This window comes from Physeter macrocephalus, chromosome 15 (genome assembly GCF_002837175.3).
Source record: "Physeter macrocephalus isolate SW-GA chromosome 15, ASM283717v5, whole genome shotgun sequence".
Lineage (NCBI taxonomy): Eukaryota > Metazoa > Chordata > Mammalia > Artiodactyla > Physeteridae > Physeter > Physeter macrocephalus.
In genome coordinates, this window is record NC_041228.1 from 33090279 (window position 1) to 33117575 (window position 27297).

At 34.2% G+C, this 27297-nt stretch overlaps 1 protein-coding gene across 23 annotated transcripts in view; it reads right to left on the reverse strand.

Moving 5' to 3' along the window:
- The window catches only part of RIMS2 (regulating synaptic membrane exocytosis 2), a 566717-nt gene that overhangs the window by 424108 nt on the left and 115312 nt on the right, over positions 1–27297 (reverse strand). For 12 of the 23 annotated variants that reach the window (XM_024129941.3, XM_024129925.3, XM_024129931.3 and 9 more), the window contains one exon: positions 22424–22634. In XM_024129941.3, coding sequence (XP_023985709.1) covers positions 22424–22634 — 211 coding nt within the window. Of the gene's footprint in view, positions 1–6367; positions 6380–22423; positions 22635–27297 lie in introns of all 23 variants that reach the window. The other 11 variants (XM_024129932.3, XM_024129939.3, XM_024129929.3 and 8 more) reach the window with 1 other exon arrangement.

Here is a 27297-nt window from a genome sequence, read left to right on the forward strand (position 1 = left end):
AGAGCCTGTGCTCTGCAACGAGAAGCCACCGCAATGAGAAGCCCACGTACCGCAACGAAGAGTAGCCCCCACTCTCTGCAACTAGAGAAAGCCCGCGCCCAGCAATGAAGACCCAATGCAGCCTAAAATAAATAAATAAAATAAGTAAATTTAAAAAAAAAAAAGCATCTTCATTCAATATGAGTACATAGTAATAATAAAGGTACTTTTGATGATTTCAAAACCTAAACACATTGCAGAGCCTTGCTCTTCTTTGAAAGCATGAACAGATAGTACAAAGAAAACACAAATGGCTTCTAAACATGAAAAGATGCTCAATATCACTCATAGTAAAATAAATGCAAAGTAAAATTACAATAAAATTGGTGATACAATGTATCCAGCTTTTTAATTGGTGATTAAAAAGCTGGATACATTGTGTTGTCAAGGATGTGGGAATGAGCATTCTCATATGCTGTTAGTGGAAAGAAATTAATACAACTTTAGAGAGGGCAATTTGGAATAATGAACAAAATTTGAAATGTTCTACAATTCCACTTCAAGGAACTTATCCTACAGGTATACTTGCACATATGCAATGTGACATGTACAAAAATATGTTTATAATAGCAAAAGATTAGCTATAATCCAGTTAAATTGTGGCATAGCCATACAAAGTAATAATGAATTCATTTACATAAATATGATAATTCTATATGCACCAATATAGAAAAAATCCAAGATATACAAGTAAGAGATAAAATTAAGGTGCAGAACAGTTGTATAAAAGCCATATGTCTATATAATATCTGTCAGAATATACAGAAGACAATGATAACTGGTTGCCTATGGGGAAAAGAACTGAGGGACTGGGAAACTGGGGAATTGAGAGCCAGGGATGGAAAAGAAACTTAGTTTTCACTATATATACTTTTGTATCTTTTGAATTTTGTACCATATCCCAATATTACTTATCCAAATACATAATAATTTTCTTTAAAATAAGCATAAATATTTTGTATATACTCTAACATGGCAGTGGTGAAGAACCAGATTCTAGAGAGACATAGGAAATGGAGGATAGGATGGGACCAGAGGAAAGAATTAAGGGACTGAAAGTGCCATTCAGGTGGAGGGGCATTTGAGAGCAGAGACTGCTAAAAAGGAAGAAGAAAATGGAGAAGATCATGAAAATAAGAAATGAGTTTATTCTGCCAGGGAAGTGGACTCACAAGCAGCTCCATACTAAGAACAACTAGCCCATAACAAGTTTTCTCCTGGTTCTGTCCTGGTCAGATGAATTAAATCAAAGCCTTGGAGAAACCAAGCAGAGCCAATAGGGGAAGAATACCTCCAGGACCTGGTAGATCACCATTGGACCCAATGACTAAGAATATCACAGGACAATCACCAAGCCAATACCATATATTTGTTCTATTTCATCTTTTCTGTTAAAATATAATAAATCCTCCTATTTATTTTTGGGACATGATGGTGGGTATTACTTTCCTTTTTGCACTTAGGAAAGAGGGTCCTCAAAGTCTTGGGGAAGAAAATAATGATCAAACACAATATCCCTACGATTTAGGCACTGTTAAATTATCTCCATTTTAGAGATGAGGAAAATGAGGCTTAAAGTGATAAAGTGATTGGCTCAAATACTATAGTTAGCAAAGTGATAGAACCTGGTTTTAAACTCAGGAATTCTGAGACTAGAGTCTGTGTTCTTTACCATGTTGCATCGCACCTCAGCCCCTTCTCCTACAGCTTCTCCTACAGCTCACTGTTAGATGAAAATTGTCATGAGAATTAAATGAACTCATACATGTTAAAAAGTTTACTATAGTACTCTTTACACATAATGATTGTCTAATAAATGTTAGCTGTCATTATTAATAAACATCTCTTGCTTGGTTCTGTAAAAGCTCTTCAAACTCACTATTCTCCATAATTAAACTCATTGTGCTTTCCCTCCCTGCCCCTAATATGCCCTCCATCCTGTATATACTTACTGGCTTCAGCACAAATATCCTCATTCAATGCAAAAAACCTGGTTGTCATCCTGGCTCTTTATTCAACCACCAATTCTCAGTTTTAACTCTCAGCTCTCAAATCCAACACATCATACAGCCACTGGCACTCTTCTATTTCGGGAGCTCAAAAATTCTCATTCACAGCACTTAGTAGTGATGGGACTCCCACAAAGGATAAAGAAATAGGTCTCATTTTCAGTTATCGATTGGATGGAATGGTATACATGACTGGAATAACATGATCAGAGCAAAAGTTATCCAAGAGATGGAAAAGTAGCACAATACATAATCAAAACGTATGATCTATCCCTTCTCTCGAGAAGTTGTCTATGCTGCAATTGTAAATATACTTTGTAGTCTTCCAACATCCTCTGAACTCTATCAGAGCCAAACTGAGTGTCACTTTAGATCAGTTCTTAATAGTAACATCAACTTCTATAAGACTTCAGCATGTTATCTGTACCAGTATTTTAACTTGTCATATGTTTTTTATAATTTTCTTGTGGGATATTTTATTTCACAGGATTTTCACAGTGTAAGTTTTTAATCCCTTTTTATAAGAGACTTAGATTTTCAAAGTTCACTTACACATGTAAGAATTCTGGTCTTTGTCAGGCTAACAGTAAAAGAGGCAGAATAGTAGTAGTAGTATTTAAACCTGTAATTTTATTATAAGAGTTGGCCCTGACAGAGCTATTATATTCAATTTCTAGAACAATTTTATTAAGGTCATATACATGTTATATTGTAATTAAATAGAAATGCAGAAGCAAATAAATTAATCTACCACTGTTAAGGCAGTATTTACTGGAATGCAGCTCCCTAGCTATTGCCAAGATTGATATGGAATAATCAAACATACTATAACTTGAAAAGTACTTTTAAGTATATGCTAAATTGCAACTCCATATGAGAATAACAATGGGCAGCTACATAAACACATAGGGTATGGAATCCTGAATAATGTGCTTAAATCAGAAAAACTATCAGGTTGCAGTAAAAACAAAGAGCAACTTGCTCTGAATATCATAGTTGCAGCTGCTGCCCAACAGATAACCTTTATACTTCTGAAATGTGAGAAATACTATAGATCATATATCATCCTTCCACATCCTTCATTTCAATAACAATATAATTAATAACATTATTTTTTACAGTAAAGCTCAATAATCTGTCAATAATGTTGTCTCAAGAGATACTGGTATCTTAGAATTAATAACTTGTAAAAAGAGAAAGTGGAATTATTTAAGATCCTCATTAAAATGGTCTCTGTATAAACAGATAATATTGTCTCTAGACAGTGAAATGAGCACCATTTTGTTCCCAAAACTATAATTTCACTATATGCTCTTACTAGACATGAGTAGATCAGTATTTATTTAAAGATGAACAGTTAGGTATATGTCCTAACTTATGGAAAATAATTCACCATGAAAGTTTATTTCCACACATCCTAAAAAATATGAGAAACATCTAAATTATATATATTTTTTTAATTCAACCCCCTTTGATTCTATATATGAAATAGAATAAATTCATATTAATGAAATATTCAATATCTAAGACCAAAATATTCATACTAATTTACTGTTTGCAACCTGAGGTAAGTTCTGTGTTACATATGAGCAGATGTGTTAAGTGATCCTGCTTCTTCAAACATTTATAGAGGCAAAAGTAGATAGATCTGGGCAATGATCAACACGTACTTCTTTATTCTACTTCTGTATTTCTGAAGCACAACCCTAAATGTTCATATGGTTTCCCTGCTGTATACTGCATCTCCAGTAATGTTTCCTTAGAAATGCTTTTGGCTATAAGTAACAAAAAATCTGACTATCGATGGCAGAAACAAATTGGGGATGGGTATTTTTCTCACATTTGGGAAAAGTGTCTGATGGTGTTGGATCAGTTGCTCAACAATGTCATAACTAATGACTCAAATACTCTTGGCTTTTCCCTCATCTTCACAAGTTGCTGGTGAAGTTCAGAACAACCACTTTTTCATTAAAAAGTAGTGCCACCTATATCTTTATTTTTTTCATGACTTCCTAGAAGCTCTCATAAATTTTCTTACAACTCATTTGCTAGAACTATGTCACATAGCCATTCCCAGTTGCAAGGAAAGCTAAACGATTTTATATTTTTCAAGTCCCTCTATTAGGGATTTCAAGAGAGAAGGAAGTTGAAAATGTCTGTTAGGATAGTGATTGAACAGGGTCTAGAACAGTCTGCTTTCAACTACTCACAATTTCCATACATATAGTTTACATGTAACACATTCACCCCCCCTCCCTAAGGGAGATAATTCCCAACTCTCATTTAGTTATAAAACCTAGCTCTAAATCTAAGATCTGTGAAGGAGAACAAATCTTTCCATCACGGTCAAGTGCAGATTATTACAAACAACTGATATTGTAAATCACTGTAATTCACAAGTTATCTGTTCTCAACACACCCAATACAACATGATGTAAATACAACGAAAACTCTCATTCAAAAACAGGAAGAATGAGAAATATACCGTGGCCAATTGTCCATAGCACACAGCAATCCCTACACAAACAACACCTAAATTTCCTTGGTTATTCTATCTGGCAAGTCCTGATTTAGCAATCTAGGAGGTTCTCCCTTGACTGTTGTCATTCAGATTCCCTTGTTCTGCCCTTTGAAAGGATGTCCCGTTATCCTCCTTGACTATATATGAGGTTGGCACTGACGGTGTACCCTTCTTGTGTTCTGTCCAGCTTTATCTCCACTGATAGTGTACACATCATACTGCTACTATGTGTGCAGGGAATTGCCTTAGAGATTGAATAGTCATAAAATGTTTGCTATCCATACTTGGGCTTTCTTTAGCCACTAGCCACTGATGACAATTTAAATTTGATTAAAATTAAATTGAAAGTTCAATTCCTCAGTCACACTGGCCACATTTCAAGTGTTCAATAGCTGCATGTGACTAGAGCCTACAGTATTATGGTGAAGATATAAAACATCTTCTTCATTGGTGAACAGTGCTACAGAAAGAGTATCATTGAAAGGCCTGTTAAATTTTAACCGCAATGTTCCAAATCCACATAAAATTAGTATTATCTGTTAGTCAATCCATGGCTTAAAATATAGACTGTTACATTATGAAATTGTGTCAGTACATGGAAGTCATTTCTATAGCTTAGCTATCACTATATGTCTCATTGCTGAGATAGGTGTCAGAATTCATTGTGAAAACTACAGACAATAATCAAACCATTATATATCCTGTGTTAATTCTGGACACAAAAGTCACACCAGAGATTTTAAAAGGCTTTGAATTGCCTAAATTGTACTACTTGAGAGTCAGCTAATAAAGTTGACTGGTAGAAAGCTGGCAGGTCTTCTAGAGGACCTGCTCTGGGTTGAGGATGATGCACAGTATCTTTCCTTCTGCTCAGAGAGTTCATTCTAAACGCACATCAATATTTGCCAATGTCTACATTATCTCCAACCTAGTAACTGAAGACTGAAGAGAATGAAAAGGCTGCAACTGACAAAAAAGAAGGCACTGTTTAGAAGACCTCAGCTAAAGGATGTTCTCTTTGGGTTTTATGCCAGTTTGAATTTGGAAAGTTTGAAAAGACCTCAAGTTTTAGTCTGATTCATCATAAAGAATCAGAATAGAAAGATTTTATCTTTGTTTGCAGGAAGTCACCAGGCTCCAGAGCAGATCCAAATTCAAATCAGACTTCTAAAGGCAGACATTAGCAAATTATTATAATCTAGTGTATTGTCAAATTTTATATTCCTATATTTAAATTTTAATTATATCTAATATTCAACATGAGGATATAAGATTTTACCAATCTTTTTACCATTTTACCAATCTCTAAAACATATTGTTAAGAAAAATTAAGATATACTCAATACTTAAATCAACTATAAATATAAACTTCAGAAAACCCATGTTCAATGTTATTGTGACTCATTACAAAAATTGAATCTTTATAATATCTCAGAACCTTATTTTAAAAACTCTGACCAGTACAACGATTAGTTTAGGGAACATAATAAGATTAAAGGAATTCTTATCACAATGAGGAATGTTATAAGATCTCTTTTAAAAAAATATTAAATTTTAAAAAGGCAAACCTCTTTAAGAATCAAGTAAAATAATCAAAATTTCATCTATAATAAAATGTGTTTTTCAGTAAATTCAGATAGCATGCTTAAAATATATATTAATGTTTAGCAATTATCATGCACTACAACTGTAACAAAACACTTAAAAGTATATATAAATTAAATGTAACTACAAAATTAAAATCAGTAATAATAACAATAAGAAAAAAAATAATATCAGACAGAAAAAAGACTCTAACCACTTTGTCCTCCTGGTGTGAATATCCACGAAAGCAAGTTAGAAAGGACAGAAAAGACAAAACAAAAAGAAATAATTAATCCCATTCTTAAAACGAATAAGACTTTTTAAGAGTTCATTTCACAGTGAAATTAAACTTCTGAAAAAGTCTAAATTACATTTTGACCGAAATATAAACATTATAAAAGGAAAATTTTTCCATACATTTCAAGCAAGAACATGCTATATACTAGAATATATTAAGATATATAAACAGAATAATTTCTATAAAAGCAAGTAAATACCCAAACATCAGAAAAAGGAGAATGCTCTTTCGACAAATAAAATCCTAATTAAACAGTCAATTAACTCAAAGAAAGAAACTGAAAAACGTTAAGGAATAAAGCTTTTATGTACAAAGACAATAAAACACAGTATCACTGTTTATCTTTAATTTCATCACATACTATCAAAAGCAGACAAAATGTAATTCTATATGAATTATGCACATTGCTTCTAAAAGTTTTTTTGTCCCATTAATTTAGGCCTTTTAAACTTTATAACTTAAAAGAATAAATAAGTAGAAACGGTCATTAAAGGTAAAATATTATTGATTACAATTGGTAATTTGGGGTCATAGTTCCCCAACATCATAAATGTAGAAAATAGAATAATACATAAGATACATGACTTCTGAGAAAAGAATCTAAAAAATATTGAATATGTGTATATGTATAACTGAATCACTTTGTATAACTGAATCACTTTGCTGTACACCTGAAACTAACGCAACATTGTAAATCAACTATACTCCAATTAAAAAAAAAAAGACATGGTACATACATACAGTGGAATACTACTCAGTCATAAAAAGGCATGAAATAATGCCATTTGCAGCAACATGGATGGACCTAGTGATTATCACACTAAGTGAAGTAAGCCAGAAAGAGAAAGATATATACCATATGATATCACTTATATGTGGAATCTAAAATATGACAGCAATGAACTTATCTACGAAACAGAAACAGACTCACAGACATAGAGAACAGACTTGTGGTTGCCAAGGGAGAGGGGAGGTGAAGGAGGGATGGAGTGAGAGTTTGGTATTACCAGATGAAAACTATTATATATAGAATGGATAAACAACAAGGTCCTACTGTATAGCACAAGGGACTATATTCAGTATCCTGTAACAAACCATAATGGAAAAGAATATTAAATAAATAAGATACATGATTTGGTCAAGAGAACATATTTAAATATGGTAAAGTTTAAAAATGTTGCATTCCTCTTTATTTAAATATAAAATAATGATAATAATAGTAAAATTAATAATGTAATAATAATGACCTGATATATTATAAGAACTTATATAAATTACAAGTTAAAATCATGTGTTTTTAGGCATCACTGTTTGTCTGAAACATTTCTAGCTGTATATCTTATGCAATTTTCTTAAGCTTTCTAGGCCTTTACTTCCTTATCTGCAAAACAGGAAATTAATATTTACTTTATATGGTTTTCTCAGAGTTAAACAACATGAAAAGCTCTCAATACAGTGTCTGACACACAGTTCTATATCTGATATTCTAGCTGATTAAAACAGAGGATATTGTGTAGAAGGGATAGGATTGCATCCTTTACAATACTGTGTTCTTGACTGATTCATTTGTTACAAAAGATCATATAAAAGCTATTGTACACAGTCAAGGAAAATTATTGCTAACCATTTAGTCCAACAAAAATCATTTATGGAGCACTCATATATATGTATCAGGCACTACACTAGATTTATGAAACATGAAAAATGAGTAAGGGGCTTCCCTGGTGGCGCAGTGGTTGAGAATCCGCCTGCCGATGCAGGGGACAGGGGTTCGTGCCCCAGTCCGGGAAGATCCCACATGCTGCGGAGCAGCTGGGCCCGTGAGCCATGGCCGCTGAGCCTGCGTGTCCGGAGCCTGTGCTCCGCAGCGGGAGAGGCCACAGCAGTGAGAGGCCCGCGTACCGCAAAAAAAAAAAAAAAAGAGAGAGAGAGAGAATGTCGGCAAGACTAGTGAGGGAGAACATTTTATGCAAAGAACATGGAATATGCAAGAAGCACAGAAGCACAAACATGCTTGGCATATTTGGACACAAGTAGCTGGAAATGACTAAATTATGTTTGACATGTTTGAACTAAAGTCTCCACGGTTAACTATATTAATATCTGGCAAAAGCTTAGAAGCACAATACTTTCACAAAATAACTCACGTTGCAGAAATTTTTCTAAAAAGAAGGAAAAAAATGAAGTCATAACTAATGAATTTGCTAATAGTTAATCCCTCTTAACAGATAATACAGGTTCAATTTTAGTTATACACATGAAAAACTCAGCTATAATATACACATGAATATTACTCTGCCATTATATCTTTACTATCTTTCAATAAGGATAAAAAATAAATACAAAATCTACCATATGATTTATAAATAAGGCATAACATTATTTGCTACTCCTTATAAAGTGTTTACTTTGCTAAAATGTGCAGACCGACTGGAAGAAGATAAGCCTGGAAGCAGAAAGACCAGTTAGGAAGTTGATGCAATATTTGGGGTAAGAAACAAATGTGATAGTGGTATAAAATATAGTAGTGGCAAGAGGAAAGGAGAGAAGTAAACTGATTTAGGAGATACTAAGAAGTAAGGCCCCTTAAGACTTGATTGAGGAAGAGGAAGAAGTAGAGAAGGACTCCCAGAGTCCGGTTTAAGCAACCAGGAGGATAAGAAGACAATTCCTTGAAAGAAAAAAACACATGGAGAAGCAGATTTAGGGGAAAATAATGACTTCAACTATAGACAAGGTGAATCTGAGGTGCCCATTAATATATCCAAGCAGAGATTTTTCAGTAGGCAGCTACAGAGGTGGATCTGGAGCTCAAAAGAATAATCCGGCTAGTGAAATCATCAGCATATATACAGAATCTGAAGCTATGAAAGTGAATAAAATCTCCCAAGGAAATTGTTAAAGGAAAAAAGAAAAATGACGAAGATGACCCATAATCAAAATGGTTCTTCTCTTTGAACTGGCAAGCTTCCAAAGAAAATAAATTCAAAGCGAAAGGACTAGTAATCTCTTCTAATCAGATTTTAGTAATACAATTTAAGTCAGAAGTTTCACTGTATTTGTCAAAAGTGATTTTAATCTCATCAGTAATCAAACTGGAATTGAGTTGCTTGAAAAACAAAGGTAATATATAAATATAAAACATTATCAAGGTCCTTAAGACAAAGACTGATTAAAATCTCCCGTGAAATATAAAAAATAACTTGCTGTGGAGGAGTAGTTTAATTTTAAACATATGGAAAACCTGGATATTTTTAAATGGGTAAAAGTGAATCTTCAATTGAATCATTTGGATATTTACTTCAGCTTTATGCTTAGTCTGTGTTTAAAAAAAGAAAAGACTAAATGGTCAATTCAAAGATTAAAGATTAAAATAAGGTATGTATATTTACATACATATTCATAATGACACTAGTTTAGGTATACAGTAAGGAATATACTAATCCAATCTACAAATATGATTATCTAATTGAATAAGAAAACATATGTAAAAGCATCTTGCATGGTACCTGATATATATGTTAGGTAAGAAGAAATCTAATAGCATAGAAATCATTGCAAAACACTTTTAAAGCACTCACTGTGTGCCAGGTACATGTTTAAGTGCTTCACAAATATTAATTCATTTTATTCTCACAATAGCCTTGTAAGATATGTACTATTATTACTTCTATTACTTATAGATGAAGAAACTGAGGCAGAGAGACAAAGCATCTTATACAAGGTCACATAGCTGGTAAATGATAAAGCTGGGATTTAAGCTTAGTCTCACTTCAGAACTTGAGCTGAAGCCACCACACAACGTTGCCTCTATATAATGCCAGTGTCCTCTGTTGGCTTTATGTATCTTTTCTATAATTTAATTGATGAATTAATGATTTTAGGTCATAATTACTAGACATGAAAACTCTAATAATAACATAGAGTATGTCCAAAAGCATTTATTAAAATTTTAATAGTACAAATTATATTTATTAATTTCCTTTAAATAGTTATTAAAAATTTATTGTATTTTATATTCTAAAAGAATTTTATACTTAGCATTTTTTCCTCATAATCAGATCTCCCTATGGCCATCCTTACTGTCTTACCACTTCTGCTGATAAGCAATCACACTGCCTCTTCCCAAGATCAATGTACTTTAAGTATTAATCTACCTTCTATCACTGGCTCTATTGTTCTCTTTCCTCTCTGATATTTCCTCTTGATAGTCATAGCACCATTTCAGATTAAATATGGCAATTTCATCTGCCAACAACTATTCTTTGTGCAACTTTTCATTAGTTCCCCAGTCACCTAGGAAACTAATGTCAGCTCGCCTCAGATTCCTTCTCTAGATATTCAGTCTTTCTCCTACTACTTGCTCATCTGTATTGCCAAAAAGATATATCCCTCTTGGGCTTCCCTGGTGGCGCAGTGGTTGAGAGTCCGCCTGCCGATGCAGGGGACACGGGTTCGTGCCCCGGTCCGGGAAGATCCCACATGCGGAGCGGCTAGGCCCATGAGCCATGGCCGCTGAGCCTGCGTGTCCGGAGCCCGTGCTCTGCAACGGGAGAGGCCACAACAGTGAGAGGCCCGCGTACCGCAAAAAAAAAAAAAAAAAAGATACGGAGCCCGTGCTCTGCAACGGGAGAGGCCACAACGGTGAGAGGCCCGCGTACCGAAAAAAAAAAAAAAAAAAAAAAAGATATATCCCTCTCTATATATCAATGTTGTACATTCTCCAGAGTTATACCACCATCACCTGTCTCTCTCTTCTTGCCTACTTTCTATAATCAATCCAAAACCACCTCTCTTTCACACCACTACAGTAATACTCCATCTTCTCTCTCAAGCCTGGACTCTTTTTTTCAAGAACTGCAAGAATTACACACTGCTGTATAGGCAGTATAAGTTTATCTTTTTATTCATCCACAAGTTTGGACCGCCATCTTCAAAAAAACATCATCACAGTGCTGAGCTGCAGCAAGAAGCTGGATCAAAAGACAAAGCTTATTCCAAAATAACATGCCCATGATAAGTACACCCAATTTCTTTCCTCCATTCATTCACTCAACAAGTATTTAATCAATCAATAATAATAAAATGTTAAGCATAATACATCAGAAGTCTGCAAATTCATTGAGGCACAAAAGAGTGAGTGGTTAATTCACAAGGGATACCCAAAGAAAGCATCATGGAGATGATGCTTAAATCCAGAAAGATGAGTAATTGTTCATGAAGTGGGTAAGGGTCGTGGGTGGAGTGGGGTCCAGGGGAAGCAGAGAGATGTATTTCAGATTACAGTAGCAGGGTAAGCAAAAGCAAAAGACATAAAAGACAGTGGTAATTTAAGAGAAGTACAAGTATATCCATGGTTTCTCCCTCCTTGGATTCAAGCAACCATGTATAGAAAAGATTTGGGGAAAAAACATTTCAGAAAGCTCTGATAGACGAAATTTTCACATACTGAGGTATGGGTAAGTCATTCTGGCTTATACATGATTTGGCTTGAACTTCATGCAACTAGAACAGCCTGTCTTATGGCCTGTCAAACATGCATTGTACATCTGCTTTAGCCATTAAAGAAAAGAATGTGCTTAAAAATCAAAAGGAAGTGACTGGTTCAGGCATTCAAATCAGAGCTGGGTGACTATTGTGGATGTGGTTTCAGACACGTTCCTGCATCACTGAGAACCTGAATTTTCTGAATTGTACCAAATTCAAGGACACCACCAGCCATTCTCAAAGCAATATCTTCCAGCAGTTACCAGCTTCAACCTTATGGTCTCAAGGTCTCCCCTTGTAACCATGCAACCATTTCAGACCCCAATCAATCCTTGCTTAGTAAACACTCTTACTTCTTGCCAGATCCAATCCTAATTCTTGACAAGCAATTTATGTAACTTTTCAGTTTTTCCATATATAAGTCTCCCCCATTTTTTAGTCTGACTGAACACAATTCAAGTCCTTCTTGAATCTGTGTCTCCCAGGCTATAGTCCTCAGTGTGTCTCAAAGAAAACTCTTTCCTATTCCTATTATAGACTGTTTATTGCTTATTTGTGTCAATAGTTCCAAAAACAAAACTTGAATATGCGACACTGGTAACATAACATTTACACTCATTTACATAACATTTACACTCTATTTACCACTATTTATATAGCATTTATATTGTATTAGTAATTATAAGCAATCTAGAGATGGTTTAAAGTATACGGGAGAATATGCATAGGTTATATGCAAATACTATGCCATTTTACATATGGAACTTGAGCATCCATGTATTTTGCTATGTATTGGGTAGGGGGGCCAGTCCTGGAACCAATCCCCAAAGGACATGGGACATCAAGTGAGGACTGCAGTGTAGTTTAGTCGGGGTATACTGAATGCAGTGAAGCTTATTCTTTTGAGTTAGGCAGGGAATAAACCATAGGGAGAGGGCTCTTTATGCCATTAGAAACTTCACTGAAGAGATGAGGAGTCACTAAATAGTTTTTAAGCAGAAGATAAAATTATCAGATCTGCATTTTACAGATAGCAGCATAGCAGCATGTGAAGGATGTGTATGAGGAATCCAGATGGGAGCAAAGAGACCAGTTAGGAAACTAACATTAGTCCAAGTGATGGAGGATGAGAGCCCAAATAAGAGAGCAGTTAGTAGTTTATGTAGACAGAGATGAAAGAATAAAATGCAAAATTTGTGGGGAAAGAATGGTGAAGGACAGAAACCTGAGATGATTCCTGGCTTTCTAGTTTAGGTGATATAGCATAGTGGTGCCATTCAAAAAGTTGAAAATTATAGGAGAAGTAGATCTGGGCATTGTTCCAGCAATAGGAAATACATAGTCTGTTCTGGCCTAAGAGAGAGTCAGTGGTATTTTAATACATTTATTGAAAGGGAGTTTAAAAGACAAGACTTCAAAAGAAGAAGCTTATGCCCTTTTTTTTTCAATTGAACAATTTATTTATTTATTTAGATATATTAAAACTGCATATATTTTTGTATACAATTTGATGAGTTTGAACTTATGAATATATCCATGAAACCATCACCATAATCAAGTAACAGACATATCTGTCACCTCCAAAATTTTCCTTGAGTCCCCTCATGTCCTTTTCACGGATCAGAATTATTTTTAACTTAAAAAAAATTGCTTCACATAGGACTTCATTTGTTTTTGCTTATGTTTGAAGTTAAGTATTTTTATTGGGGATGCTTTAAAAGAAATCAGATGAGATTTATTGGGTGAAGAAAGAGAAATTCATGACTATGTCTAACTGTCCTCTCACAATTACCTGCAATTCTATTTCCACTGTGCTCCACTATCTAGTGTCTGCTTTACCATCCTAAAGTTCTGGTGATATCCTGAATTCCTTTATTTATTAAACTCTATATAGTCTCCTATTATGATCAGAACTCATTTCAGATGCTATTACTAATCTTCTCTATATATACTAAGTAAAATCTATTTAACCTGGTGCTCATCTTGTCTAATGATAAGGAGCTCACTTTATCTATTGATGAGGACATTAGGTACTGAGCAGTATACTTTCCACCAAGAGGTTAGAAGCAAAGAGATACCAAAGACAACTCTCAAAAGCACGTCTGCCAATAACCAAGAATACCTTGCACCTGTTATATATCAGTAGTCTACAAATATTTTTTCTCTTCTCTCAAATCTCTAAAATCACATACCCCTCGCACATTTTTAAGATAGCATTTAAATTTTAAGTTTAAATAGTTGGAAAGGATACATTTTCAGATATATTGTGTATTGTAGGTGTGATTTAATTATATTTTCATCAAAGCTTGGAGCTGCAGATTTACCTCATTCAATATACACAAAATGTCTACTTTATATCCTATTTGGCAAACCAGTCCACATTGTCAAACCATCACACAAATCTGACTTTATATCAAAAAGAGTCCAACTTCATTTTTAAATTCATATAAATGTGTTATTATGGGTCACCATGATAATCATCTCAAAATTCCAATTCTGAAAAAGAGAGATGAGGCACCAGAGTCTCGCCAAAAGTCTGCTGCCTGAATGAAATAACGTGCTGCCTCGTTCCATGTTTCTTACAAAATTTCTCACTGCTTTGCCCTCATGAATCTCTCCTTCAAGACAACTCTCCTTCAGCGGCAACTCTCCTTGTGACTTTGCCTGGTGCCCCAGAGATTTTTACATCCTGAGGCAATATATTATATAAAGACCAAAATTCAGATTAGGTATGGTTGAGGAGCATGCTTTTCTTTTGAAGAGTAGAAGCCACCCACTTATAAAAGTGACTTGGGGGCTTCCCTGGTGGCGCAGTGGTTGAGAGTCCACCTGCCAATGCAGGGGACGCGGGTTCGTGCCCCGGTCTGGGAAGATCCCACATGCCACGGAGCGGCTGGGCCCGTGAGCCATGGCCACTGGGCCTGCGCGTCCGGAGCCTGTGCTCCGCAACAGGAGACACCACAACAGTGAAAGGCCCACGTACCGCAAAAAAAAAAAAGTCTTGTCTCATCAAAAGTGAGTTGGAAAGAAAAATTTACAAAACAGAAAAGTGTTCTCAGGTAGATCAATTTTAAGAAAAAATGAAAGAATACATATGGAAATCTGTGCCGTTGAAGTTATTCGCACCCGTCTCCTCTCCAAAAAACCTTCCTTCCACATCAGGGTACACTTTCAAGACCACTGCCAAAGCTTAACACACAATATACTAGACATACTGACATAACAGAATTAATGAAGCTTCTCAATTCCTTTTATAAATTCTTTAAGCAGGAAAAATATCTGACTATACTCCTTTTCAAGGATTACATGAATAATCTAGTATTAATTTTAAAATCATAAAATGTTAAGCCCAGAAGAGACCTTAGAAATCATTTAAATTGATGCTGTCATTTTACAGATTTTAAAACAGAAGCACTAAGACATGAAGTGATATGTCAACAAGAGTCATGTAACACCAGGGCAGGAACAAAACTTGGTTCTCCTAGTTGTCTCAACTTAAGTCACCCTGTTCCCAGAGAATGTCAAATTTTTACCAATATACTGGAATGTAGTGATTTCATAAAAATCTATTAGAAAATCCATACATGATATGTTTGATTTGTGGTATGGGAACTGATTATATATTACACAAGCACACTAACTACAGACTTGCAGGTAATTACAGTGACTTGAATTTTTTTTTAAAAGACTTAACATCTGATATACTGAACACACATATATCAATATATTTTAAGGGACTTTCTTAACAATCACTTTCTTTTACAACCATACTAAAGGTATCATTCATTCTGCTTCAAATCTGATAATTTATAGTGAAAATCTATATCTGTTACATTTGCAAATTAAACATTATAATTCTAAAAAACGTATATTCTTTATTTTTTCAAAATTAGATTATCCATTGAGAGATGGTAATCTATTTTTCCTAAAAAGTAAAAGAAACAAAAACTTAATGTTGCCACACTTTGAAGCTTAAAATAATCCTGACTGTAAATTACTTTTAATGTCTTTACCACTAGTCTCTATTCCATGATTACAAAATAATACCTCCCTTAGAAAGTCATTATTTTTCAATTTAACTAAATATATAGCTTTAATTTATTAAGGAGTATCATCTTAATAAAATAAATGAAAGCAATATTTCATGAAATCTTATTATACTGGTACTCCATAGTCCTGTACTTCATTTATTCTCTCTGTATCCTAAATGCACCTCAGAAGAGTTAATTAATTGTTAAGGATGGCTGCACATGAAAGACCCTTAAAATTAAAACAAAAGATTATTTTATCTTGTTCTTTTAGGAGATTACTAAAATAATTTTTAAATTACTTTATAATTAAAATTTAAGCTATAAAATATTTACATTGTCATTATTCTACTTCATAAAAATAATCTTACCAAAATGCACTGAGCTTAATCCTTTGGAGCTATGATAAATCAAAAACTGTGTTCAGGAGCTTCCCTGGTGGTGCACTGGTTGAGAGTCCGCCTGCCGATGCAGGGGACACAGGTTCGTGCCCTGATCCGGGAAGATCCCACATGCCTCAGAGCGGCTGGGCCCGTGAGCTATGGCCGCTGAGCCTGCGCGTCTGGAGCTTCTGCTCCGCAACAGGAGAGGCCACAACAATGAGAGGCCCGCGTACGGAAAAAAAAAAAAAAAAAAAAACTGTGTTCAGCAAACGTATGGACACCAAGGGGGGAAAGCGGGAGTGGGGGGGTGGGATGAACTGAGGTATTGGGATTGACATATACACACTAATATGTATAAAATAGATAACTAATAAGGACCTGCTGTATAAAAAAATAAAATAAAATTCAAAAAAAAATGTGTTCAGTATCTATTGTGAGCAAAAGCCTTCTTCTAGTACATAAGGCAACTGAGTATACGTAGGAAGATCCAATTTGAAAAGAGAAATTAAACTCATTATTCTTTCCATTTAGAATATAGGCCATATATATACGTATATATATATAAAAGGAATGCTTTCCCAAGTAAATTATGAATGAAAATTATTTTTTATGTTTAGTCCCTAACATTTCCCTCAGATCTAAGAAAAAATATGAGAAAGGGTTATTCTCCCTGCTTCCTTTCTTCTTCCATAAATCATCCACATCAGGCTAATCCACAATATATAGAGTTTTATAGTTGATTACAATACAAAAAATGTTCAAGGGGCGTTCCATTTTTTCACTGTATTTAACTTATTGACTAGAACTTTGCTCAGCATAGAGAGACAATATGTTAGAAACCAGAAAATATATTTTTAAGCAAACTATATTCAGATGTCATTACAGACTTTTGCTTGTGGCCTAAATAGGGTAGGAAGGGCTAGATTCCTTCATCTGCCTGAAACAAGCAAACAAACAAAAAATAGGCAAAATGTATGAAGAATGGTATTCAAGACAATGGACATCCGGCAAAAAAGGCCAGCTGAAATATGGGAAACAAACAAGATAAGCTCTACAATTGCCCCAGGTTACTGTTTTGAGAGGCTTTCCAGGCAGCAGAGTAATACAGAGCAGCTGAAACTCACTTTGGCAGACATCCTAAGTTGAAGAGAACAAACTAAGCCTGAGGAGGCCAACACAGCTAGCTTTCATTGAACAAGTTATCAGAGAAGAGAAAGGTGAACAGAGAAAGAAAACTCCAGAGATCTACAGAGAGACCCTTCAAGTGTTCAACTTAGTAATGATCAGTGAGCATGAATGTGATTAAATACCCAGGAGTGGGGGAAAAAAATCACCTGAAAGGATTAGAGAAAACAGTAGATGTTCCTACCAGCTAGACAAGAAAAACTCATAATCATGGGGTATTGGTTAAAGTACTCAGGAAAGCCTTGCCTCTGTAGAAGAGAATAATTAGTTCTAAACTGAGCACTGTTCCAGATCCACCTAACAAATCACAAAAGCAAGATACAAAAGTTAAATTGTTTCCATGTAACTTAACTGCATTCCAGAACAAAGCTCAAGGAGAGTTATAGGAATGAAAAAAATATCTAGCACCCAACAAAGTAAAATTTTCAATGCCTGATATTCGACATAAGATACTAGGCATTTAAAGAGTCAGGAAAACACATACCATAATGAGAATGATGAATCAAAACCAACTCAACACTGACAAAGATGTTAAAATTAGCATAGGAGAACTTCAAAACAATTATTACAGAGTGTGTATTCTACAAGTTCAAAAAGTTAACTAGACTGTGGAAGATATAAAAATGTCTAAAATTGAAATTCTAGACTTGAAAACTATAATGTCTGAGGTGAAAAAAATACACTGAATGGTATTAACAGCAGATTTGACACTGTAGAAGAAAAGATTAGTAAACCTAAGGCATAGAAATAAAACATAAACAAAATGAAAATGGAGAAAATTAAAATTTGATTTAATAAAAAAGAGCATAAGTGAGCTGTAGGACAACTTCAAGCAGCCTTGTGTATGGGTAACAGGACTCCCTGAAGAAGAAGAGAGGATGGGCCAGTAAAAATATATGAAGAAAAAACTGACAACATTCTATACAGCCTATGAAAACTATAAACACATAGATACAAAAAGCTCAAAAAAACTCCAAACACAACAAACATGAAGAAAATTAACCAAGAAACATCATAATTAAATTGCATGTAACCAGTGATCAAAAGGATATCTTAAAAGCAATCAGACAAAAAAGACACATTTTATATACAGAGAGATAAAGATGAAAATGGTATTACAATTCTAATTGGAAACAGTGAAAGGGAGAAGGCAGTGAAGCAAAAATATTTAAAATATTGAAAGAAAATAACTGTTAAACTAGAATTCTATACCAAGCAAAAATATCTTTTAAAAAAAACAAGGGCAAAAATTTTAGCATAAAATGTTGAAAGCATTCATCACTAGCAGACTCGTACTATAGCAAATATTGAAGGAAATCTTTCAGGCAGATGAAATATGATACCAGACAGAAATATAGATCTACAAAAAGAAATGAACACTACCAGAAATGGTAACAACACAAGTAAATACATATTTCTTTATTATTTAAAACTCCTTAAAACATAAGCCTTTTAAACAAAAAACAAACAAACAGTGTATTGTGGGATTTATAAAACAGGTAAAAGTAAGCTATATGGTACCAATAATATAAGTCCAGAAGGGTAGAAATGGAAGTACACTATTGTAAATTCTTATACTATACACCAAATGGTATAATATCAGTTCAGGTTGACTGTGATCATTTAAAGATGTATATTACAAATCCTTAAGCAATTAATAAAATAACAAAACAAAGAACCAACAAAGCTACAAAACAGAGTCAACAAAGTTAATGAGCTAACAAAGCAGATAAAACTGAATCAAAAAAGTACGTGATTAATCCAAAAGGAGACTAAAAAAGAAATAAAGATCAGATGGTAAAAGTAGAAAAAGAGCAAAATGATATAATCAAACTTAACCATATCAGTAATCACATTAAATATAAATTATCTAAACACCCAATTGAAAGGCAGGGATTGTCAGATTGGCTAACAAAGCAATACCCAATTATATGCTGCCTATAAGAAAAGTACTTCAAATATGAAGGCACAAGTTAGTTTAAAGTAAAAGAACAGGAAACATAAACAATGTTACTACTACCCAGTAGAAAGTTGGAATGATTGGGCCAATTATTTAACAGGATGTAATAATGCTAAATGTTTATGCACCTAAAAACAGAACTTTAAAATACATAAAGCAAAAGCCAATAAAACTGTAAAAAGAAATGGACAAAGCCAAGTATAGTTATTTATTTCAATACCCCTCTCTTAATAACTGATAGAATAAATAGGTAGAAAATCAACAAGGATATAGTAGACTTGAACAACTCTATTAAACAACTTGACCTATTGGACATTTAAAAACACTGTCAAAAATAGGAGAATATACACCCTCTTCAAGAACACACAGAACATTTGTCAAAAATAAACCATATTCTGGGCCATAAAATAAGTTTCAGTACATTTCAAAGGATTCAAGGCATACAAAGTATATCTAGGACCATAACCGAATTAAATTAAAAATCATTAACAGAAAGATCTCTGGAATCCACCCCCAATATTTAAAACAGAAATAACATACTTCGAAGTTATTCATAGGTCAAAGATGAAAAGTAAAATTAGGAAGTATTTCAACTGAATGAAAATGAAAAAAACAGCATATCAGAATTTTGGGGATGTCACTGAAGCAGTACTTAGGGAAAATTGATGGCACATGATGCCTATATTAGAAAAGAAGGAACATCTCAAAGCAATGACCTCAGTTTCCACCTTAAGAAACCAGAAAAAGAAGAGACAATTAATTACAGTTAGCGAAAGAAAAGAAATAATAAAGATCAAAGATGATGGGCTTCCCTGGTGGCGCAGTGGTTGAGAGTCCGCCTGCCGATGCAGGGGACACGGGTTCGTGCCCCGGTCCGGGAAGATCCCACATGCCGCGGAGCGGCTAGGCCCGTGAGCCATGGCCGCTGAGCCTGCACGTCCAGGGCCTGTGCTCCGCAACAGGAGAGGCCACAACAGTAAGAGGCCCGTGTACCACAAAAAAAAAAAAAAAAAAAAAAGATGAAATCAACAATTTACAAAATCAATAAAACAAAAAGCTGGTTCTTTGATAAGATCAATAAAATTGATAAATATCTGTCAGACTAAGCAGGGAAAAAGACAGAAGATGTAAATTACCAATATCAGGAATGAAAGAGCTAGCATCACTACAGATTATACAGATATTAAAAGAATGAGAACAGAATACTGTGAACAAGATGCTAATAAATTCAATAACTTATGAGGAACTGAACAAATTCCTTGAAAGATACAAATTACCAAAGCTCATTCAAGAAAAAAATAGATAACCTGAAAAACTCTATATCTATTAAAGAAATTAAAACTGTACTTAAAAACTTTCCCCCCAAAATAAAACTGTATGCCCAGATGGCTTCAAAACATTAAAGGATAAATTATACTAATTCTGCAGAAAGTCTACTAAAACATTGGAGAGGAGGAAATACTGTCCAACTCATTCTATCTGGCCAGTATTACTCTAATACCAAAATCAAAGAAAGACACTGCAAGAAAAGAAAACTACAGATATCAACCCTCATGAACACAGAAGCAAAAATTGTAAACAAAATTTTATCTAATCACACCCATTAATATGTAAAAGATATAATCCATCATAACCAAATGGGTTTTATTCCAGGAATACAGAGTTGGTTTAACATTTCAAAATCAATCAATGTAGTTCACCATATTAACAAAAAACATATAATCAATCTCAATAGATGGAGAAAAAGTATTTCAGAAAATCCAACACCTATTCCTGAGGTAAACAAACAAACAAACAAAAACTCTCAGCAAATTAATAATAGACAACATCTGTTAAGAGCTGATAGCTAAAATAATACTTAATAGTGAAAGACTGAATGCTTTCTCTCCAAGATAAGAACAAAATAGGGATAGCTTCTCTCATCATTTCCAATCAGTAAATTACACTGGAGTTTCTAGCCAATGCAACTAGTCAAGGAAAAGAAAAATAATCAGGTAAACCAGGGAGAAAGATAAGGAAAAATAAAGAAAAGTTATTAGTTCTGGGCAAAACAAAACAATGAGAAAAGGGAAACAATGAGACAACGAAGAAATGAAATCACAAAGGGGAACAAATTCCCATAATTGTGTCTAAGTAATATATGTAAAGACATCAGCTTCATATTTTTGAGCTACCTAAGAACTGAGTGATAAAATACTATGAAGGAGATAAATACAAATTATAAAGAACTTAGTGAGACAACAATTTAAAATACTGCTTTTACTAATTTCAACATAGCATTCTTTGGGAAATATTAATATATTCCCTAAAGTGGATGGATAAACTACAAAAATCTAGTACAGGTGTGAAACACAGCCTTAACATTTCTTCTTTAAATTCCATAGTCTAATGTTTATTTCATTAATGTTAAAACAAAAATAAAGAGTAAAGTAGCCTCAAAAGCTATAAAATTATGAAACACAGAATCTCAAAGCCGGAAAGAGCCTCTTTCAAAAAGAAAGAAAATGGAGGCCAAAGGAAGAGCAGATCTACCAAGTTTATAAAATTATGTGAAGTAATTGAAAAAGCTGTGACACAACCCAAACATTAATCAGTTGTGTGACTTTAAGATGAATTTTAGTATCTCTGGATCTGAGTTTTCTACACCTATAAAATAAGGACTTAAGCCAATTGATCTCTAAATTCTCTTCATCTTTGAAAGTCTAAGACCCTATGATTCTAAACAAAATCATCAGCTAAAGAACATAAACAATGAGACAAATACCTTTTTAATTCAGAGGAAAATTTTTTTTAATTATTTTATCTGAATTGAAGACACTAGGGAAGGTTCTTATTCATTGATTAACCAGAATATTAATTTCAGTTGTCTATTTTATTCAAGATAAGCTTAAGTATAAGAGAATTATGAAGTGTAATTTTCATTCTGTACCTTGTTTGAGCGTAATGACACTCGACCTCCACAACGAGCACAGAACTTTGTTTGGCAGTATGAACAGTTATGGCCACATCCATCAGCAAACTTTGTTTTGTGGCAGATACCACAGGTTGGAGCATCACCTTTCTGTTCTTGCTGCTGCTGTGATTCTTCTCCCATCTTCTTTACCTGCTCCTTATACACTTCAAACTGCTGATGAAGTTTTCTGCAGAGAACACAGATAAGAAAAATTTGGTTTCCTGATGTCTCAAAAAAATAATAATTACCACAATTTGTGGACACAATTTATATCCAAAAACAATCCATAGGAGAATACAGAATAAAAATTTAATTTTCAGTTTATGAATAACATCTTTTATGGCACATCACATCATAAAAGTGTTATAACTGGTTCTGCCTTCTGGTATACATGCTAATTTAAGAAACAATACAATTAAGATACTTCTTTGAAATGTAACTGTAAAATTTCTACCAACCATTTGCAATATATTTTCAATCATATACCGTAAAATATTTACAATGTTATTTTTCAACATTTTAGCTTCACAAAAAGACTGATTTGACTTACAGAGTGAAACCAAAACCTATGAACTTCAAATCATTGAGACAGAATCTCAATTGAAATGATATTAAGAATCCAAACAGAGGGGAAAACATTGGATGAGTGGTCTCACTAACTGTTTAAATCTATTCAATAGTCTCGACATTAGTTGGCTGCAAAGACACTATGCAGCTTCGAAAATAGTAGAAGGCTACCAAATAAGGCTGTACAAATAAAAGTAAGGCCTTTATTTTTTCTAGTTAAAAATAAATAGTGATAAAACTTTTCACTTCCATTGTCTTAATAAAGGATAATTTTAAATATTTAAAACTATAATTTTGATTTATAAATCAAAGTTCCTAATCAGAACTAATGTTTAGGATTTACAAAGCTGTAAATAATGTCACTGCCATCCTAGAAAGGACAAAAGGCTAAATAATCTAAAATATCATAACTTGTTTTGAGCCCATCACAGAGTTGAGGTTATAAGGCAACCAAATAATCTAAACTCCAAAGAGCAACAAGCCCTTCCAAAGAGCAATGGGCCACACTGTTTCTCCTTTGGCAGAACACAGGAGAAAGAGGTGTTTCCTCTTACAATTAGGTAAAAGGAAATTCATTAAAACTTTAACAAATTGTAAAGGCCAAGTGTGGGCTAACATGACAGTTTGGAATAGCTAGGGGCCCAGACTCAAGGGAAGTTCACACTCACTCACAAGCACTCTTCCACATACCTCCACTGGTTATTCATCAGGCATATTGAGAGCAGGGCATGAGAACAAAAAGAACCCTTTGGGGGTGCACATGTGCAGGTATAACAGAAGTGACTGACTAGTGGCTGCTAGAACACAGGCACATTTTCCCAGACTATTTCTCCTAAAAAAGCCAAAGCTATAAGCCACAGGAAAAGGGAGTAAACTGTCATCCCCAGGGCAAAGGCAAAGGTCCACTGCAGCTAGGGAAAAGCTTGAAAAAAAACCCTCTTCCCATGAAAGAGGGACAGAAACCATCTTCAATCAAGATCTTACCCACAAATTAAAGGCCTTTTATCACTAAGGGAGGGGAGGAAACTCCTGCCCCAAACCATTCAGAGATACAAGGCACATTTGCTTCCACGGGAAGGAGGGAGTAAAAACCTTGAGCAAGCCTCATCCCTGAGGCCCAGGTGGACAAAGCCTGTTCAAAGATGGAAGACAGAACACACACAACAGAACACCCCGGCCCTATCACAGGCCTAGGATCAAGAAATAAGCACCAGTAGTCTACCTCTGGGGAATGGGCAAGAACATGGGGAGAGACCCCCCTCCCTCTGTGACATAAGTGGATAGGAATGGCTGAAGGGGTAGCAAAACACTAAAAAAAATAAACAAAAAAACAACTTACATTACTCCTGCATCCACCCCAAGCAAAAAGCAACAGTAGCCCACTGTTAGAGGAATTTGAAGATAGTAGTGCACTAAAGATAATGATGGCAACAACAAAATCCAAACCTGTCTGAACCCCTGACTTGATTGGTGATTTAATCCCCAATACTGACAGTCTGACAGAAAAGGCATGCCAACTTTAAGGTATAAATACAACTCAAAAGCATGAGACTCAGGGAAAAATCACAAGGAATAAACAACCCAGTATCAAGAGATAATCACTACAAGTAGATTCAGAGATGACAAAGATGATAAGATTTTCAGACACAGACTTTAAAATGATTTAAATTATTAAGGTAAACGATATAGAGAAAAAAGGTGGACAACAGACATGAACAAATAGGGTACTGAAGCAGAAAGATGGAAACTGTAAGAGTCAAATGGAAATACTGGAAATAAAAAATATGTCCTCAGAGATGAAGAATTCCTTTGATGGTCTCATGAGTAGGCTTGAAAGAACTAAGAAAAAGAACAGTAAACTTGAGAATAAGTCAATAAAAATTATCCACATTTAAAACAGAAAAAAGAAAAAAAAAAGTGTAGGAAGAAAAGAACATCCAAGGGACTTCCCTGGTGTTCCAGTGGTTAAGACTCTGTGTTTCCATTGCAGGGTGCATGGGTTTGATCCCTAGTCGGGGATCTGATCCTGCATGCTGTGTGCTGTGGCCAAAAAGAAAAAAAAAAAAAAAAGAGAGAGAGCATCCAAGAGCTAAAATGATCTAACATGTAAAACTGGAGTCCCAGAAGATGAAGAAAGAGAAAACAGAACAGAGGAAATATTTTAAGGGATAATGGCCATGAATTTTTCAAAACTAATGAAAGGCAGCAAATCTCAGACATGTGAACTTCAGAGAATCCTTTGTAGAACAAATACCACACACACACACACACACACACACACACACACACACACACTTTTACACACATCATAGTCAAATTGCTAAAAACCAAACATAAAGAGAAAACTATAAAAGCAGCCAGAGAAAATAACATATTATATACAAAGAACCAATGATAAGAATTACAGAAGATTATTCTTCAGAAACCATGCAAGTTAGAAGACTTTGGAATGACATCTTTATAAAGCACTGACAGGAAGGAAAAAAAAAAAACCTGTCAACCCAAGATCCTATAAGCAGTAAAATTATGCTTAAAAAAATGAAGACAAAATAAAGGCTTTTTCAGGCAAAGAAATGTTAAAAGAAGACCTTAACTGCAAGGGATTTGAAGTAAGTTCTCCAGGCAGGAGTATGATACTCCTTGGAAGTATCGTATGGAAAACCAGACCTAGACATAGAAATAAATGCTTACGTCAAAAAGAAAAAAGTCTCAAATTAGTTTCAAAACAAGAAAAAGGAAAGTTAAACCCAAAGAAAGTAGAAGGAAGGAAATTTTAAAAGATTAGAGAAGAAATCAATGAAACCAAAAACTGATTCTTTTTAAAATAGAAACAATAGAATTGATAAACCTCCAGCCAGAATGATCAAGAAAGAGAGAGAGAGAAAGAAAGAGAGAAGATGCAAATTACCTACAACAATGATAGAGGGAACATCACTACAGACTCCACAGTTAAACAAAATTAAATGTAAAAGATTATAAGTGAATACTACAAACAACTCTACACCCAAAATTCTACAACTTACATGAGTAATAGACCATCTTCTTGAAAGACAGAAATAAGTACACCTCACTCAAGAAGAACAAGATAGCCTGACAAGTCCTAAAGCTATTAAAGAAATTTAACTCATAGTTTAAAAACCTTTCAAAAATAAAACTCCAGTTCTCCATGGCTTTATTGATGAATCCTGCAAAATAGTTAAGGAAGAAACAATACCAATTCTACATAATCCCTTCCAGAAAATAAAACTGAAAGAAACATTTAACTAATTTCCTAAGGCCAACATTACTCTGATACCAAAACCATACAAAAATATAATAAGAAAAGAAAATTATAGACCAATATTCCTCATGAGAAGGTGCGAAAATCCTCAACCCAACATTAGCAAGCCAAATCCAGAAATATGTTAAAGAATAATACATCACAAATAGGTGATGTTTATCCTGGGAATGCAAGGTTGGTTCCACATTCTAAATTCAAGCTATATAATTTACCACATTAACAGATTAAGGGGAAAGAAACATATGATTATGTCAAAATATGCTGAGAAAGCAGCTGAATCAGCAAACTAGGAATAGACAGAAACTTCCTTAATGCAATAACAGTATCCACAAAAGACTCTACAGCTAACATCATACTGTATTTGAAAAACTGAGTGCTTTCCCCCTGAAATCAGGAACAAAGAAAGATGTCCTCTCTCACTACTCCTAACCAACACTGGACTGGAAATCCTAGCTAATGCATCAAAGCCAGAAAAAACAATAAAAATTAAAGCCATAGAGACTGGAAAGGAAAATTTTTAAACTGCACAGATGGCATAATTGTCTATGTATAAAATCCCAAAGAAACTATTAAAAAAAATCTCCTATAATAAATAAATGAGTTTAGCAAGGTCACAAGATACAAGCTCAATATACAAAAAACAATTGTATTTTTATATACTAGCAATAGACAATTGGAAATCAAAATTTTAAAAAGTAGTCACAATGGCATCAAAAAAAAAAAAAGACTAAGGTATAAATCTAACAAAATATGTGCAGGCAATCTTTGGTAAGAACTATAAAACACTAATAAAAAGAATCAAAAGAGAGATCTAATTAATAGTAGAAATATACTGTTATTCATCAATGAGAAGTCTCAATATTGTTAAGATATCAATTCTCTACAAATTGATCTATTGATTCAATGCCATCTCAGTCACAATCTCAGCAAGAATTTTTTAAACAAATTGACAAGCTAAATCTAAAATTTGTATGGAAAAGCAAAACTCTCAGAATAGGCAGAA